Consider the following 19,521-nt stretch of genomic DNA (forward strand, 5'->3'; position numbering starts at 1 on the left):
CTTTCCATGCCTTATATTGAGTGATGGATTTGCACCCTAAAAAGCAGCCACGATTATTGTTACTTTTATTACATGACAGAGGATAATATCACCAAAATTAAAATAAATAAATGTACCCAAACTTTAATTATATCTTTGTTTTAATACTGGACACTGGACACTATTGGTAATTATTACTCAAAATATTTGTGAGCATACAAACTTACTTGGCATTGAGCAAAGACACAATTTCTCACTCAAATATTAAAAGACTTCAGGCCAACTGCTTTTTTAGGCATCTGAAAGCACCCAGGTTGTGCAACAAGGGTGTTTTTCTTTCATTATTCTCTTGCATCTTGGATCATTTTTCTCTTGCATCTTCGATGACCAATTCAGCCAAAGATGTGTTAGGTTATGCATATTGGGATACACCAAATGAGAATACTGGCCTTTGACAAATTACCAAAGGTGTCTAGTGCCTTTAACGCACTTTGACTTTTCAATCATTGAATAGAACAGAGCTACATACTTTATCTTAGAACCACTGGATGATGATAGACGTAGAGCCATCTCTCCACCAAGGACTGTCCGACACTTTGGCTCGACACATGGGGCACGTCTTCTCTCTGTCAAACCACATGGCCACACACTCCTCACAGAAAATGTGCTGCAAGAATAAAAAAAAAAATAGTAACAAAAAAGGAATTGCTTGTTCCCTTTAGAGGCCATTCATTTCTGTATCCGGCCTGGAATTTAACAAAGGCCATCCTCCCAGGCCTGATAATTCACGGAGGCACTGAGGGCGGTTGCCTTCATGCCCCCTGCTCATTGCCTTGATGCCCTTGAAATGCTCCAGCAGACACTTACAATTTCCTGACAGCACAGAGTGCCCTTTACCAAGGAAAAAAAAGTACCGTTGTCTTGCCCTTTAAAAAACGAATGATATAGGCCTGGCTCCATTGCCCTTTTCTTGTCCTTGGAGCCCCTTCAAAAATTTCCAAATTTACTTTAAGATTTTCCCGAGGAAGTGCCCTTTGCAAAATGAAAACGGCCTTGCTCTTTCAAAGATAAAATACCAGGACTGCTGTTTAATCGTCACCATATACCCACAAATTGCTAATCTTGTTAATTTGGTGCACCGCTATTTTTAAGTAAGTATCAGGAAGATTAAAAAGAAACAGAAACACATGCTTTTTGTTTTTGAATTGTAAGCTCACATTAGTGAGCACAAAATCAGCCCAGAGCTCAAGTCCGATTCGCTGAACCGTTCCGCCAAGACGTGGAACCAAGCAGGGTTGTAGCTAGACCAATTTTTAGTGGTGGGCTGTTGAGCGGATCAACAAAATGATTCATGTTTGATTATGGGGCCATTGTTGCTGAAGTGCAAGCTTCACGCATGATGCCAGGTTTCCAAACTGCTCATGCCATGGGGCCATACAATAAGGTTGAATTGCATTTTGACTGTGTTCAGTCTCTGTGACAATAGATACTCCTCACCGTTAACTGTGTTTCAGATCAATGCACAGTGGACAATATTTTGAAATCTGCGCTGGACGGCACAGTGTTTTTTGCTCAGAGTGCTGGGCCAAAATTGTGAGTCCTGGGCAGGCCCGCCCGCCCCGCACCGCCCTTTGTGGCTATAACACCGGAATCAACTTATACCTTGCAGTGCAGCTCAACAGGATTGGTGTAACTATCTTGGCATATGGGGCATGCCTCTCCGACATTGTTCATCTGATCCATGGATGGCCGACTGCCGTAAAGCTGCGGGTAAAGAGAATGATTAAAAGCATATCAACAAAACCCCATTTAGAAGCACATAATACAGGTTATCCATTCTGAAGGGTTGCGAGGAGGTCACAAGGTCATGTTTAAATGTGTAGCATAGACATGTTAAAGGCAGTGGAAACTATTAGTAAATTACTCATAATAATTATTAGCATAAAACCTCTCTTGGTAACGAGTAATTGGGAGCTGTTGATAGTATAAAACGTTGTAAGAAACAGTTCCCTCTGAAGTAACGTAGTTTATGAGAAACAAGTAATTTTCCACTAGTTTGTTTCCAAGACCTCAGAATTAGATTATTATCTTGCAACTTCGATGACCGATTGAGCTGAAATTTTGACAGGTTTGTTATTTTATGCATGTTAATATACACCCAGTGAGAAGACGGGTCTTTGAGAATTATTACTAATAGTGTCCAGTGTCTTTAAGAAGGGTTAACAAAATATGTGTGTTGGTGTGTTGGCGTGTAGCCTCACGGGAACGCTAGTTCATGTCTTAAAATGTTTTTACACTGGTGGCCAATGGCCAAATTACAGTGAAATTTACAATTTATACAAAAATAGTTTACAAACACAAATAGTTTATATATCAAAAATATACTGTTAGTATACAAAATATATCGCCATTGGAAGCTATATTAAAAGATTCAAAGAGATATACATGTATACAAATCACCAGTAAAACACACAAACGAACGCAACTCTATGTACCTACATGTGTTTTAAAGCCATTGGACCCTTTCGGTTCAGAAAAAAAAAAAAGTTCACAGATTTACAAATAACTTACAGGGTTTACAGAAGGTAATGGTGAAAGACTTCTCTTGAAATATTAGTCCATGAAATGCTTTACTTTTTGAGAAAACGGCAAAACAATATAAATTCTCGCGGTCAAACATAATTTGTTTTGATCCAGAATGCCCAACAGTTTCAAACAATCCTGGGGAGAACCCAGCATAGGATGGCGGTGCGTGGGGCACTTTCTGGGGTATTATTTCCATGGAATTGACTCCGTAACATGAAACATGAAAAGGGCTCAGTGACTGTACTACTAGACCCCCCATAAAACACATGAAGATCTCAGCTAACCCCAATTAATCAACTTACCGAATCTTTGAAGACATTTTTCATTGTTGCGTAGCATTCGCGTACTTTTGAATACGTCATGTATGCCTGTAGTCAAAACAACAAACAGACACAACAAACAAATCAAATTAAATGAAAGGTTTGCTTATACAGAGAAATGAATTTGGATTCCGACCGAGGCCTGCCGAGATGATTGTGTCCTTAAGTGTGCCGCGCCTTGTTCATGGGGGCCATTAAAGGCACTGGACACTATTGGTAATGACTCAAAATAAAAGGCAAAAAACCTGTGAGGGCAGAGATGGTTCTTGTGGTTGGTTGAGCTTAGTGTGCTACATTATTGGCAGCACGGGCTGTATACTCCCCAGGGAGCTGAGATGGTTTAAAGAATGAAATGGCCCAGTGATCAGGGTAATAATGTTGGAAGCGCTTTGAGACATGGTGTATAAAGCGCTATATAAGAACCGAATATTATTATTATTATTATTATTACCTTAACCATGATATAAATGAACGTCAACGCGTAGCTGAACAACCAATGTGCACTGCTATCCTCCGACAGGAAGGCCATCCATATAGGGACAGGTGTAAGGAATCGATAAAGCTGAGATGTACTCTCAACACACAGGAACACTCGACCCTGACACAGACAAGATGAAAAATTGAATTTTCCATTTATAAATAATTTGGAAAGTTTAGCAATTCTGATTGGTTCAGAGAATTTTTTACGACCATTGACCTAATCACAAATACTCTTTAGGCGTGGAATGAACTGCATGATGTTCTAGCTAGAAGTATAGTTTGATCGCTAGCTAGACCAGCATGCACCTCATTCAACAGTTAGCGCTTGCGCAATGGGTATTTGCGAAAAGGTCTATGTTTTAAGGGTTTTGATACCTTTTGTAGATCAAGTTTGTGCCCATGACATGAATCCTTACTCACTGTAATTTTTTTTTTTTTTTTTTTTTACCAATGTATTTTTGACAATGTATATAATAATAATTTCTTATTTGATGTCCTTTTCTTTGTTAACTTCTTCTTGATGTAATTTTTAAACATATTATGATGTTGACATGTGCAATGGGAGACTTTGGAACGCTAGGTGGCAGCAGACTTACCATGTAAATTTCCATTGTTTACGTAGTTCTGAGCCTGCGCACATTACCGAGAACAATGGATTTTATCTGGTAAGTCTGCTGCCACCAAGCGTCTTAAAAGTCTCCTATTAAGTTTTTTAACTGCGAGTCATGTTTTAATAAACCATTTTTGAATTGAATTAATTGAATTGAATTGAATAATTGAGGATGTATTAAATTCACCTGTAGAAGTTTCAGTCTCAGTACCGTATTTTCCTGCGGATAAGACGCGTCTTATCTGACTTTTTAGACCCCAAAAACATATCTTATCTTTCGGTGCGCCTTGTCTGCTGACGATTGATTTTGTTTTGATGATCACTGCGTGAAATAAAAAATACCTTCATGTCCAGTTCAAATCAACGATCTTTGTGTGAAGAATCCTTACTCAATAATGCGGTCGAACAAGGCTATTCAGACACTGAGACCGTATTTTCATTCGAACAATGCCGCAATCCCCCAGACGGTCCAATTATTCCAACAATGCTGCAACGTGTTTATTCCCCATGACCGTGCTTTCATTCCATTAATGCCGCAATGCGTCTAGCTTTCGGTCCAACAGACGTCGGCGGTGTACAAACGTTTTTCTGTGTGGCCGGGTATTCGTTCCAAAACGATTGACAGTCAATAACTTCATACAAACGTCATTCACCCAACCGCTATTGTTTGGTAAACTTTGAGGGTTTTTCAGCACCAACCCTGTGGAATCAACTCCCATCCAACATCCGTGCTGCACCAACCCTGGACACTTTCAAGAAACTACTAAAAAACCAACTATTTAAGAACTAATTTTGTCTTGTTTTCCCCCCTTACATAGGGGTAATGATTCAATTCCAAATTTTTTATAAGTATGTGTATTTAGTCTGTTGTTTATGTTTATATTTCTGTTGTAATTGTAATTTGTTGTTTTGTAAAGCGCATAGAGATGTTAATTCATATTATGCGCTATATAAATGTAATCTATTATTATTATTATTATTAGAGAACAACGATCTCTGAAGTGTGCTTTAGGCTGAACGTATTTTAAAAGGATGGGGTAATAATTTATTTTTGTATTTGCCTCTTTTTAGACCTTTGTGATTGATAAGTGCTTTGGGAGCTTAACTTTCATCTTTGGTAGGACAAGAGTTTTATATTATTGTTACAATAAATGTTCAAAGCGTATTAATATTTATTGCCTCTTATTAGACGTTTGCTTTTAGAAAGTATTATGGGAACGTAGCATTATCTTACTAGGATATGATTTGTATTTTGTTTGTAAGGCCAAATAAAATGATACAACACTAGTAACAAAATTTGGGAAGAAACCACATTTTATTTTATTGAATTATTTTATTGCTTCAAAACTTCGGGTAGGAATGGTTGTTAAAATCATGTTTGCCCTTGCATGAAACTTGCCTGTAAAATCAACGATGTCCAAGTTCAGACTCGAAAAATTAGCCCAAAAACGCAACCGTTCCGAGGTCTGTAAATTTAATCACGCAACACAAAAGCAGATATCACGCCTCTAGTCGTTGTTACTGTGCGTGTGACAATAAATACAAGAAACATTGAACGCTAGAGGGCGTTTTGGAACAATGTAATAGCGTGAGGTTAAACGCCCTCTATTGGTCAAAATTCCGCGAACCAGCAATAATTGCATTGAGACAAGACTCGACGTGTCTGGGCATGCTTGGGAACTTTGGCGCATTTCCAGGCAGCGCAAATGCGAGGGCGTAGCGCAACCAGTCGGCGAACATCGCTCAATACGGTGCCCACATGTCTCCAACATCTGTTGTGCAATCTCGAGATTGAGCAGCGCAATCCACAGTGTACATGTGCATATTAATGTGCATGCAGCGACATCCCGGCCGGCGGATACATTACTACACACACACGCTACGTCCGTCTGTCGTTGCAATGCTGTATCAGCAAGGATCCTCGTTGTGGGACGTCGGATGTCCAGGGAGGCATTGTGTTCATGTTGCAAATAAAATTAACTTCAGACAGTGCGTGCACCATGGTTTCTGCCCGCTGATTGGGCCGAACTTTATGTTATTTACAATAAACAGCGATGCCTGATTGGATAAAGGTCGGTATACGTAGGTTCTCAAAGGCAACAAACTACATGTACGTCTTTGTGTCAATGTACCGACACCGGGTGGCTCCAGGTGTTCTTTTGTGTGCGGTTAAACAGGCGCCTTGTGCGGCGGTGCGCCTTGTCTGCTGACGTTTGAATTTTTGTTGGTCATTTTAGTGTCCCACGCCTTGTCCGCCGAGCGTCTTATCCGCAGGAAAATACAGTAGTCACCAAGTTTTTGAGAAAAAAATTTACTTTTTGTAGGACAAAAAACACAGTATCCACAGATCTACACTAAATTTACACAGCTTGAAGATAATGATAGTAGAAAGCTTCCCTGAAAATATTACTTGCTGAGGTGCTGTAGTTTTTGAGAAATTAGTAAAACAATGTCATGAACAAAATGTTCGTCTCAGTGATCATGAGACGAAAATTATTTTAGCATGTAAAAACGTATTTTCATGACATTGTTTTACTTATTTCTCAAAAACTATGTGTCATCGAACCAAAAAAATGCAGCAAATGTGAACGCACAATCTGCTGATGAGTGTACAAACTGCGAGTGTCATGTTTAAAAGGCCTGTATACTTTTTTTTAGTTCATCAATCAAGTCGAGCTTACGGTTTCGTAGCACAGACGTACGCGAATTATGCGAATATAAAGAAATCGCGGCAATGTGTGTTCTCTTAAAATTAAAATCGTTCCGTAGTCCACAACACATTTAACATGTCTGCGCCCAGGGTGGCTTCAAAATGCAGAGCAAGTTAGCACTCTAGTCAATAATAGCTCTATGGTAGGGATGCATGTCATGGCCGAAAAACTTGATGTACAAAAGGTACCAAAACCCCTTTGAGAAAAAATGAAAATCTGCATCTCTCACTAACCCTTCGTTTTAAGCTGAGACAGCATCTTGGCAGGAGGATAATCCAACATTTGGTTGTCATGGTGATATATTTGATGACAAAGTCTGTGATGCCGATGATCCAAAGAAGCGTCCAGAAGTCCAGTTTTTCAAAGTTTGGTTTTATAAAGATTAAACTGCAAGAAAAATGAGAGAAAAAATGTAAGTATCTAATGATATAATCGGTTGAGCTAATATGCAAAACCGAATTCATCGTTACTTCACAAAACTGAGAGCTAGGGGAGGATGTGGGAAGACTTTGCAGTGTTTTTCTTAAACAGTGATCCGCTGGCTAAATGCTGGTTAAAACACTTACCAGTGAAGACTTACCAGTAAGTTACTGACAGTGAAGTATCCCAGATTCAAATTTGGGGCCATAAAAACTGATATCTTTTAACAAACAGTAACCACATTAGTTCAAAGAGAAATGTTTTCCTAAATGCTTTATACTACAGAATGCTGCTGAAGGGCTTTTAACCGCAAGTTTATTGCAATTTTTTTTAAGAGTGATCACAAATCGTATAGGTCTACTTTCCCTTTAATCGTGCATATGTAGGACTAAAGGTACTGGGCCCAGTTTCATGGCTCTGCTTACTGCCAATACACCGATCCAGTAAGCCCCGCCTACTTAGCAACAGCCTAGCAACGTGTACACACGTGCGAGCACATGTGTACACCGATTGGTTGGACAGTTACCTCCATGACCTCTGTTTTTTTTAGCGCTAGCGACAAAGTTTGCAAAACATGGCGGCGGTGCAAACTTTCTGTTCACGTTCAGTGCGAACGAATATTTCATCTATAAAGTTTGAAGTTGGTATTTCTTTGTTTGGTGATACACCATTGACTAAACGATCGAAAGAGAGGGGGTATTTATTTTTCAGTCAGGGATATGTTCACGAAACAGTAATCTATAAAAACAACGATTCCGACGTCGTGGAAATTAAAGCGAAATGCTACCGATCGATGCGCAAGTCACAGCCCCCTCACAAAATTAACTTAATCATCTCCCCAACCCAACAAGACGACGGTAGAAAGAATCGCATTACAGAAAGCACTTGCAGTTGTGTTGCAGGGTAAGTTTGATATTGACACAAGAAAATACTGAACTTGGCTTTTCTAACCAGCTAATTGTTAAAGTTATAAAGAGCTCTGTTGACATGGTTAATTCGGTTTTTGATGGCACCGTACCGTGCGGAAAAAAATAATAATAACATTACATTACAATTCTATTATTCATATAAACTATTGGCGGGGGACTGTGAACCTGATTCACGAAGCAGAGAATGGGTTGGAATTGTTATGCTAAGTATACATCACTTTACTAAACAGTAGAGGGTGTTTAATTTTAGAAGATGGAGTGTGCGTTAGTTTGTAGGAGATGATAGAGAAACATGATCAACTTAAAGTTTTTGGGGCATTTTAAATTTGTTTTAAAAATCACAATGTATAAAAATTAAGTTCGCACAAACTGTACTCTTTTCATTACACATTTTTTTTACTCCAACTAGGCTTTCTGGGACATGTTGCCACACAATTGGTGTCGTTTACACTGTGTCCCATTTCCAACAACTTGGACTGAAGGAAGTGCCAGCCTTTCCATCTGCGACAAGTTTGCCACAACAATGGCACAAACCTAGAGGGACAATCATCAGTCCCAGACCTGTATCATCAATGGTTTTCGCCAAAACTAAGGACAAGCCCAGGAAAAGGAAGCCGAATCTTGCCAAGAAACCCAAAGGGTAAATAGAATTTTTACAAATCTTATAAAAATTAATTAGATATTTAAATTGGACAAAAACAATTGTTAAACATATACACAATTATTCTGAGTTCATCCCGGAGGCAGTTATTTTTATTTACATTTTCAACTTGGTCAGGAAAAGTTATAATCCATACTTCTGATAAATACAAGTGTATGATAGCTTCCTTTATTATTATTATTATTATTATTATTATTATTTATACAGCATAAAAACACAAACAAAGTACAAACATATACAGAACAAAACAAAAGCCAGGGACATGTGCATGGATTTAAACAAGTTACCTAAAAACTGTAGCCCGAAGGCCTTCAATTCCAATATCCCTGGTACTTATACCCCTATACTTAGTAATAGCAGTAGTACCAGATGTATCCTGCTATTTTTATAAGAAAAGTATATTCATAATTTATGGTGTTCAATAAATAATTTGATTTTAAATACAAACACAAATACAACCAAATTAAACAGTGGTATTTTGTTGAAACTGTTCATAGAGATGCTAAAGTACAAAAAGTAGCTAAAGCACCACAAAATTCTACTTTATACCAGAAAAATTAACAGCCAAAATACCATTCCACATGCATCATCTGTGACTGGTATCCTGCAAATTTTTGCTTAGCGGAAATTTGTTAGTCACTATTTGCTACCTAAGCAGCAAATTTGGCCCAAGGCAGGTCCCGACAAAGAGTTCCCTTCAAATACTCAACACAGGAATTTTGTTTGATGTATTGTTTATAAAAAAAAATTAACGTTCTTAATACATTTTTTTTTAAATCTATATTTTGTTCAACACCACAGATTCACACCTCCAACCAAAGAAGAAATTGACCTGCTTAGGAGCTGTGCATCAACCCCTCTTGCGTATCTCCTGGATGCACATCGAGTTACGACAAAAACATCGATAGGCCATATCCAAATTGGCTCAGCTCTTCCATTTCATGTTAGTAGAGTTACACAAATATATTATTACTTTGTGCTTACCAAATCCTCAAAATTCAAGGTTTCAAATCAAAATTTTCAGCTTTACAATTTGGTGTACCTTTAAGACTAACAAAGAAGTACAAGAAACCTTTACCCTTAGAGTGCTTGCTGAATTTCTTTGAATTTGGAACCCACTTTTCAGCTGAAATTAACCCCATTATTCACCTTGTCAAAAGAGTCAACAATTACCAAGCTTCTCTGTGTAAATGAAGGAAACAGATTAAAGCATTACCTACAATCTAACCAATGTATCTTGGAAGTTGGTAAGCACACCACACACAAACCATATTTCATTAATTTGATGACACAGGCTTATTGGAACTCTTCTGCCAACAATTTGGAATCTCTTGATTCTGTTAATGGCCCTCTCTACATGTATTCTGTGGGCAGCAATTTGTCGTGTTTTTTCACATCTTCTGGCCTCATTTGTGAGGTTGCTGATGCATACGGAGGCACATTCAACTGAAGTCCTAATTTATTCAGATGTTCTTCAATGTGAAAACCTTTGTCGGCCATTATCGCATCACCTTCTTTAATTAAACCCAACTTCTTGTAACTGCCCAACAAATCGTAAAACCCACTGTCCTCACAGATCCGATTGTCTGATATTGAGCCAGAGAACAGCTCAGAGAGGAACATAACGGATCCTCGTGAATCGACCACAACTAGTGATTTTAGTGTATTGGTTGATTTATAATCTGAGAAACACTGACTCTGATGTTTCAATGATGATGGTCTCTCAAGTCTTATTTCAGTTCCATCTATGATAGCCAAGGAGTTCGAGAACTTCTTTTTGTATTCAGGTGTCATTTTGCTGACAAGAACATCTCTGTGAGGCCAAAAAGACAAGAATCCGAGTTTTGCATACATGAATTTAATCCAGCTACTAAATATAGTACCAATTGTCTGTGGCTTCACATGAGTCCTAAAAGCAATGTCCTTCAAATGAAATCCAATTCTTAGTCTACAAAGAACTAGAAAAAGCTGCTGTTTCAGAGTGAAGTTCTGAATCTCACGTCTAGTTTCAGAATAATGAATAGGGCTATTATGAGGATCAGGAATAAGAAAATTTAATAATGTCATGAACATAACATAAGATAAGCCAGTATAATAAACAAACAAATTGTTGAAGCTCCCTGTACTATGTGTGTTAACGACATCTGGATCAAAGGTTACAGCATGTTGTTCTTTCTCAGAGTTTTCAAGTTTCTTCTTAAGCTCTGTATTTTCTTGCTTGAGGCAATGAAGCTGTTTTGACAGTGTGCTGCTTTCATCTTCAAGTTCTCTCATTCTTGACTCGGTAGCTAACATGTCAAGTGATGAAAACACTGTAAAGATATGAAAAATCAGGTGTTATTTTAATATTAAACTGTTTTTGTTTCAAATGTACCATACAGTTAAAGAGCTACAAGGACGTCCCAGTGGCCACAACAGCAACACCTTGTGGTGACACACTCTTCCCCAAGCAGTCGCCTGTTGAACTGGAAAAACAATATTTTGCATGTAATGGTGCCTTCCATATCAGCAGACAAGATGCTCATAAATTAGAGCATAACACATGTCAGCAGAACAAATGCAAACTGTGGTTTTACGAGCGACAGAAACGTTTAACCTCATCAAGTTTTGGAAAAGTTTGTAAACGCAAAAAGGACATAAACAGTATTTTTTTAAAGTCTCTGTTTGAACCAAGAGCTTTTTCTACAGAAGCGACATCATATGGCATATCTCATGAAATACAAGGGAAAAAAGCTTACTGTGACATAAAAAACAATGTTCACATTCATGACTGTGGCCTTGTAGTTAACCCACAATTTTCATTTCTGGGAGCCAGTCCTGATGGAAAGATTTGTGATGAACTACTCTGTGGTGTTCTTGAGGTAAAGTGCCCATATGCAGCCAGGGACATGACAGTGAAAGAGGCAATTTTGAAGGTTAAAAACTTCTGCCTCAAACAAGAAGGAGAAATAATTCTGAATCCAAAGCATGTTTACTATTATCAAGTCCAAGGCCAACTAATGATTACTGGAGCTCCATTTTGTGATTTTGTTGTTTTTACCAAGAAGGACGTTCACATTCAACGAATTTTGCCAGACAAGAATTTCATGTCTGAAATGCTTTTAACTTTGGCAAAGTTTTATGCAGTACATGCCATGCCTTTCTTAAACCTATCTTGACCAGACTGTTTGGAATGTTGATAAAAGGGTGAGGGTAGGACACACATTTATGCCCTCCTTACTTGCCTAAAATATTCCTGAATAAATAACCCCCCCCCCCCCCCAACCACACACACAGGTCCAGATAGGGTTAAGCCATTGTTAGAACTGAAATGTTATGACCTATTTCAATCTATGTTTTTCCAAGGGCATTTCAGAATTCTAAGTCAAAATCACACTTAATATGAACTCATGAATAGTGTTTCTGCCTGATGCATCCAACACAGATGCAGAATGTCTTGCAACTAGAATAGGCTTGGGTTTGTCTGGAGAATACAATTTTGTTTAATACAGCTACAACATTCCAGCTAGGTCGACTGTGCTACTTACTTGTTTCTTCTGTTTGTGTAGACAAACTTGCAGTTTTACTACAAACTGGTCGGAGGGGTGGCGTATACTTGGCCAGTTTTGGTGTTCCCTTTTTATCACTGTTGGGTTAAAAATAAATTACGAATTCAATAAAAATCTGACCTGACTCTAAAACCGAACTAAAATGGTGCTGCCACAAATGACAAATTCTTGTAAGAAATGTTTTATCTAGTGTCAACTTTAGTTGATTTAGTGCACAAGTTCAGATTGATCAAATAAAAGATGGCTGGTGGTGCAAAAATTCATGATTGCTTGAGTTCTACTTTTTTTCAGTTGTGTTGAAATCTAGCTATCTAGCCAGTAATGTACAAATATATCATGGTTTATTTCGGGTGACTAGTCGATATTAGCTCCCCTCGGTATTGGAAGTTGACAAACTAGTTCCCATGTTATATTTGTTTTAATATACTTCATGCACATTCAGTTACCGGAACATGACTTTTGAGCAAGAGAAAATTATTACTACTGTGAAACAAAATGCACATGATAAGTTTGTTCATGTGTTGGATGTCGCTTAGGGAGTGCTGTTCATGCGTGTATACAAAACGGTGCCAAAACACAATCAATAGCGCCCGGGAATGACGTCGCGCAATTGGTAATGCACATGACAAGTAGAATAGCTCCCAGGGAACTATTACTTGTCATGCGCATTTACCACTTGCGTGAATACTCATATGCGCGCTTGGTAGTTAGCAAAGTTAACACCTGGCACGTGATAATGAATGGACCAATGAGAACTCGACTCTCTGTCGTGAATATGTATGAGGTATAGTAATGACAAATAATGTTTGCTTTGTGACAGAAGATAGGCATGATGGCTAGGTGTTCACTGTACAAAAATCAGAGCATGCCAAAAGATTTGTTTTAAGCAATAACATGCAGATGAATAAAGCTTTCCAAAAAGTGGCGATTTAAAGTTTGTTATGTTTGATGTTATTTCGTGTTAACACGGCTCATATTATATACCTCAATCCATCTCTGAAAAAGGCACGTTTCCTCGACAATCTGGTCTTGGTTCTTTTATAGCGGTCCATGGCTCTCTGTCTTTCCTCTCTGCTGGGTGGTGTGATGTGCTCAAACAAACTGGGCACAAAGTCTGGCAACAGAAAGTCATTGCTTTTCCCCCCTACACATTGCAGGAAATAAAACAAAAAGGGAAATCAATGCCAATTGCCAAAGGTAGGCCCAACACCCTGGAAAAAGCTTGAGTAAGCAAGTCAGGAGAAGCAAGTTAGCTCGTCAAGCTTTACTTCGCATCTACATGTAGTAAGGGTAGCAGTACTGGTAGTACGGTACGAAAGGAAAGATTTGCCACGATTTTAGGGACACCTCGAAAACAGGACCTCCTACGATACATGTACAGTATTTATTATTGTATTAATATTAAGTCACATAGGGCTAGGCAGCTAGGAGGAGATTTTGGCACAGAATAAAGACAAGTCACCAAGACAAATATCTTGCACATTCCACCCCATTCAGCTGGTTCGGATAGGACTCATCAATCAAAAGTAAAGTACTAACTAATATAACTTATGTTATGAATTCATGATTTTAAATACATGGTGATGATTATGGTGATCATGAATATCACAATGTACTTCTAGAAACTATCAGGCTCACAGGCTCCCCTGTGCCTTATTTATAGTTTCTATAACTAGAAGTAATCACAATGTTAACTTAATCATATTCATACGTGCTACTCCATTCTAAATTCTTACCGGAAATAAAAAGTGCACTGCAGAGTCGCGAATGGTCACTTGGACTCCATACACCTCTGTTGACGGCGGCTATCCACCTCTTTCTTCTTTCAGGATCGACAGGAAATCTATAGAAAGAAAGCCCAAGCTCTCCTGCCCTGTTGTGGCAGCCTTCCACTACACAGTTTGACATCTTGGTTGTTATGATTGCACTTGGAAATATATTGAGGGCGGTATTGTTGTTTTTTCAGTACGGAAATACCGCTGTTCAATACCGCTGTTCAATACGGCCGTTCAATACACCGTCGCCTCGCAGCTCGGGCAAAAGATCACCAAAATGGCTGCTCCATCCATGATCCAATGGTGATCACGGATTTCGCGGCTGTGATTGGTCAATGACAAATGGGGCGGGGCTTACTGGATCGGTGTATTTATGTGCTTACAATCACCATTCTCTGCTTAATTTGGAAGCGCTGAAGATATCTCCGCTAGCTGTGGGAGCGAAGAATGCTAATGTTGAGTCTGCAAGGGCACAAGCTACCCCTTGAAAAATGCTTGACATACATGTAAGCCAGAATTCCCTGCTTCAATAAGCGCCGATTCTTCGCTAACGGTGAGCAGAACAACGATTCTGGGTCTTGATAATGTTAACTTACCTTTTGGGCAGCTGTTGCTCGGCAAAGACATAGAACACTAACGCAACATTGGCAGGGAGCAGAACAATCATAACTAACAAAGACTTGAAGCTTCGTCGGTCCTGTGGGAAATAAAAAAGAATAATAATAATAAAAAACTCTTATATAGCGCATTTCACAATAACCGTATCAATGCTCTTTACATTAGTGCCCTGGTCATAGGGCCAATATCATCCCTGTAATGTTTCTCAGCTCCCTGGGGAGTATACAGCCCTGAGCTGCCTGTCAGGCGCTTGTGGCTTTTTCATACACAATATCAACCTCTACCCTCGCAGGTACCCATTTATACCCCTGGGCGAAGAGAAGCAATTATAGTAAAGTATCTTGCTCAAGGACACAAGTGTCACGACCGGGATTCGAACCCACACTCCGGTGAATCAGCACCAGAACTGGAATTTGATGCTCTTAACCACTCGGCTATGACACTCTACGAGAATAAAGAATGATTATTATTGAACCGTACTCCAGGTGTAGTGAGGCAACAACAATAACAATAATAATCATAATAATGTTAGCACTGTATACTCATCACTTCTTCCGACTCCTGTGAAAATATATCACAGGCATATTACTAAGGTGGGATTCGAACCCACGACCCTTGCACAGACCTGTATGCTTCATTTATGAAAGGGCAAGGGCACCACAGCATTTTCTCCTAGGTAAAGGGCACCCTATAAGGGGATTGTAAATTTCTACTGTAGCATTTCAAGGGCACCAAGGCAATGACCAGGGGCAACGGAGGCAATCGCCTTCATTGCCTCCGTGAAGTATCAGGCCTGCTTGCCATTCTAGAGCAGTGTCTTACCAACTAGACTATCGAGATTGCCCAGTAGCTAGAGGCAGTTCGAATCCTAGGTTTTGGCAGCATGTACAAGATGTTAATAGATGATAAATTTGCATCGGGGATAAAGAATATTAATTTTGTCTTTTTGCCCATACACCGATGTGTGTTAGCACTGTCCAATACTCAGTACTTCCCGAGTCCTGTGAATACTCAGTTCTTATAAACCATTTTAGAAAACCCCTACAAGGGCCATATCAAAGCGCACATTTTATTTCCCTGCAAGGTATGTGAAGCTACGATATTTGAAGTATGAGACACTTTTTAAACTCATCGGAACGAGCTAGAAATCCATAACAAATTGCAAAAATCTTGTTCCACCTGTCAAGGTCATTCAGTGTGACTTACCCTTTGGGCGATCTGTTCCTTCACTTTGCCGTTGAAATGAAAGAAAGCTCCTCCCATTCCGATGAGTACCAATGCACCTGTGTCAAGTTTAACCCATAAACCACATTAAATAATAACAAATCATATAAATAAATTGTTCTTATATAGCGTTTTATGGAAGTTGAAGTGCGTGGCCAAGCAGCTAAGAGCACTGAACCTGGGGCCGATTTCACAAAGCAATAAAATTCATCGCAACACAAATTTTCAGTGTCACCATAGTGATTTGAATTGTGACACACACTTTAATAAGCAACTACGATTGATTTGCAGTTACGATCAATTTTAGATCTTTGTGAAATCGGCCCCAGCTGCATCTAATCAGCAGAGTGTGGGTTTGAGTCCAGGTCGTGACAAAGCAGGAAAACTTAACCATTGCGTTGTCCTTCAGATGGGACGTATGTTTGTTGGTCCAATGTGTTGTTATAAAAACTAACACACATGAAGGACCCCAGAACACACTTATCGCAAAGAGAAGGGGTATGCCACAGTGTGTCTGGCAGTCAGACCCAATCTTCAATCATAAAGGTTGTGCTAGAAAGCAAGACAGAAAGTTCATCACACCCCTAGGTATTAAAGCGCTCATGAAAGCACATGTTTGAGACCTATTCCTTTACAGCACTGGTGTAACAGTTTTACAAGGTGATGTGGCGCAGATCTGCTAATCAAACAAGGAACACTGGGGTGAGCCCTTTCTCTTTGCGATAAGTGCACTGTTTTTTTTCTTCTTTGCATTACACAACACTCAAGACCTACGGCTTTATGTTTCATCCGAAGGAGACAGCAATAATGGTATTAAAGTGTCTCGTGAAAGGATACAAGTGTCACGACCGGGAATCGAACCCACACTCTGCTGATCAGAAACAACACAGCTCGAGTCCGTTGTGCATACCTGCTCGACCACCACGCATCAATTTCATTCAATTGGCCTTTTTGAGGTATGGCAGACACTATCGGAGTGCACTGTTTGGTTTGAGTTTAACAGACGAATTTACTCAACCCCAATAGTGTCATACAAATGTGTTCACCATATCTCAAAATGGATTATTAATGTTCATGGCCCCCTACTTAAAAAATCTTCAAAACAAAGTGAACAAGAATTGCATACCTAGTCTGTGGTCATATAAAATCTTGACCAGTAAGATGATGATGAAGGGCAGAGTCCGTTCCAGAAGTGGCCTGATAGCTCTGAAGTGACCCTCAGCCCCGCCCCCTTCTGGCCGGTCACCGTCGTCCCCGACTCCGATACCACCCTGTCCCAGCCCCGCCTCATTGGGATTCCGTGGTTCATTACTATTCTCCTGGTCGGCGTTCACAAACGGCATTTCGATGATCACCCCCTCCTGGCCCCGCCCACTTTGAGGGAGGACAGGATCGTCCATTGTGGCCAGGCCAGGGATTAAACCCTGCAGGACGTTCTCCAGCCCGTTGCTCAGAGGGTGCTGTTCACTTGTGCCTGCCATTGTCTTTTAATCCTGTCACTTTCAGATTTTTCACATCGATGTCGGTGAACTTGAAACTTTCGTTTCAAAACACTAGCAGGAAATCATAACCTGCAAGATCATAGTGCATGTACATGATAAAAAAGAAGTGATAAATGATACACAGAAAATTAGTATCCAACCATAATAAAAAAGATGTAAAACACTGGATCGAATAACCGATACAGCCTCCCGACGATCGCAACTACATGTATGACCTGACAGAGTCATGTGATTGTGAGCTTTCTAATTATGATTATAAAACAGACCATGGATGTAGAATAATAAAAACTTTACACAAACAATTTCAAACAAGTTATTATTGAACTAACTGCAGAGATCCTCAGAAACGCAAAAAAAAACCTCCCCTGACTGAGAAGCCACACAACCATGACAACCCAGGAGAAGCGGTTGATGAATGTGTTGGGGAAATGTTTCTGTATCCTGCCACCATTTTTGTTATAATTTTATGGTAAAAAAATAGTTTTTTGGATAACTTTCCAGATGGCGCCACCACTTTTTCACTCATTTTTACAAAAAGGGATATATCAATCAGGTAAATTAGATACTATAGTAGGAAAAGTATTTTATTTCGAATGAAAAAGTGGAAACTTTTCCGATTCACTTCACACAGCGAAAAAGGTTTAAATAAAATTAACACGAAACCAGATTCATTCCAATTCCAGCAGTCCACGTCAAAAGTACACTTGAGCCTCAACTTGTATTGTATTGTAACATGTCAGGGCGTCACTGGGATAGCACAAATGGTACATTTTTCTTAGAAAAATGAGAGGGTCCTACTAAATTCTAAAAGCCGACAACTCGCCGACAACGCCGACAACTCGTCCAGAGCGCCGACAACTCGCCGACAACAAGTTGCAGACACCTTAAAAACAGCAAACTAACCAACTTGTTGTCGGCGAGTTGTCGGCGCTCTGGACGAGTTGTCGGCGTTGTCGGCGAGTTGTCGGCTTTTAGTAGGACCGAAATGAGACTAACCTGTTTATTATGAGGTTGAAAAACATTGACAACTGCGCTTTAGTTAGCTGTTGTCGGACTCTGATGTCGATGTAAAGTGCGTGTTATCTACCGCCCCCAAGCGGCAACCCAAAAATATAGGCCCTTTTCGTCGAAACCACGGCTTCGGCTTTTGCCCCGCGGTTGCGGTTGGTACACGCTCCAGGGCTTCACAGGGAGTCTGAAATCGAATCCAAAGCCAAAGCCGTAGTTTCGTAAAGAAAAACAACTACATCTAAACTGAAATAGCTCCCTCTAACGGAACAGCAGCGTAAGGATGATAGAAAACAATCTATAGATGAGAGTTTATTTGTAAGATGACACGCCAAAAGACAAAGACGAAAAGCAAATTTCTCCCACACTATTCCAATATTTTAAATTTAAAAAATGATGAAAGAGAGACAGCAAGCTCAATTATTTAAACCCCAAGAAACATCGCATTTAGCCTTAAAAAAGGTTGAACTTTTATCCAGTTACTGTTATTGTGTGCAAATGTGAATTAAAGTTTGTTCCATATTTCTCCATGCATATACAAACATGACAATCTCACATGAAAGAAATTTCATGGCAAACTTAGCAACGCGTACAAGGAAGGAAAATGTATGTGACTTTATTTATAGTTTAAAGCCATCGGACCCTTTCGGTTCAGAAAAAAAGAAAAAATTCATTGATTTACAAACAACTTACAGGGTTTACAGAAGGCAATGGTGAAAGACTTCTCTTGAAATATTATTCAATGAAATGCTTTACTTTTTGAGAAAACAGCAAAACAATAACGAGAATTACGGATTTATTTTAAACACATGTCATGACACGGCGAAACGGGCAGAAACAAGGGTAGGTTTTTCCTTTGTTTTCGCCCGACTCCGATGACCGATTGAGCCTAAATTTTCACAGGTTTGTTATTTTATATATAAGTTGTGGTACACAAAGTGTGGGCCTTGGACAACACTGTTTACCGAAAGGGTCCAATGGCTTTAATTGTACATCCAACAGCACAAATAACATAAAGACAGGATGAAAAGGAAGTAAGAAGTTATGTTCACTTTAAGAGGAACCAAAAAGAGGGAAAACCCACACAAGGTGTGAGGTGGGATTCGAACCAGGGTCCAAAGAAACCACCGAGTCTACCGAGGGTCGATTT

The 19,521-nt window shown here is 39.4% G+C and overlaps 1 protein-coding gene across 2 annotated transcripts; it reads right to left on the minus strand.

The window, feature by feature from the left end:
• Positions 1-302: 302 nt before the first annotated feature.
• On the minus strand, positions 303-18,436 carry LOC117290229 (RING finger and transmembrane domain-containing protein 2-like). 2 transcript variants are annotated; one of them, XM_033771492.1, is made up of 9 exons: positions 18,360-18,436; positions 16,988-17,432; positions 15,844-15,920; positions 14,616-14,716; positions 6,920-7,073; positions 3,337-3,483; positions 2,868-2,933; positions 1,642-1,743; positions 303-646 (listed from the first exon to the last, which is right to left on the minus strand). In XM_033771492.1, exons 2-9 carry the CDS (start codon positions 17,340-17,342, stop codon positions 515-517), a joined length of 1,134 nt encoding a protein of 377 aa, XP_033627383.1. In that variant the 5' UTR covers positions 17,343-17,432; positions 18,360-18,436; the 3' UTR covers positions 303-514. The 2 variants fall into 2 exon arrangements, with proteins under 2 accessions (XP_033627383.1, XP_033627384.1); XM_033771493.1 differs by lacking the exon at positions 18,360-18,436 and adding an exon at positions 18,027-18,083.
• Between the last annotated feature and the right edge of the window lie 1,085 nt (positions 18,437-19,521).

This window comes from Asterias rubens, chromosome 5, assembly GCF_902459465.1.
Source record: "Asterias rubens chromosome 5, eAstRub1.3, whole genome shotgun sequence".
Classification (NCBI taxonomy): domain Eukaryota; kingdom Metazoa; phylum Echinodermata; class Asteroidea; order Forcipulatida; family Asteriidae; genus Asterias; species Asterias rubens.

Excerpts from the sequence above, each read along its gene's own strand:
- LOC117290229 (XM_033771492.1), bottom strand. The coding sequence starts at position 17,342 with ATGGCAGGCACAAGTGAACAGCACCCTCTGAGCAACGGGCTGGAGAAC. Across the intron at positions 14,717-15,843 it reads AGGAACAGATCGCCCAAAGG|GACCGACGAAGCTTCAAGTC; the intron begins GTAAGTCACACT and ends TATTTCCCACAG. Across the intron at positions 2,934-3,336 it reads TCATTTATATCATGGTTAAG|GCATACATGACGTATTCAAA; the intron begins GTAATAATAATA and ends TTTTGACTACAG.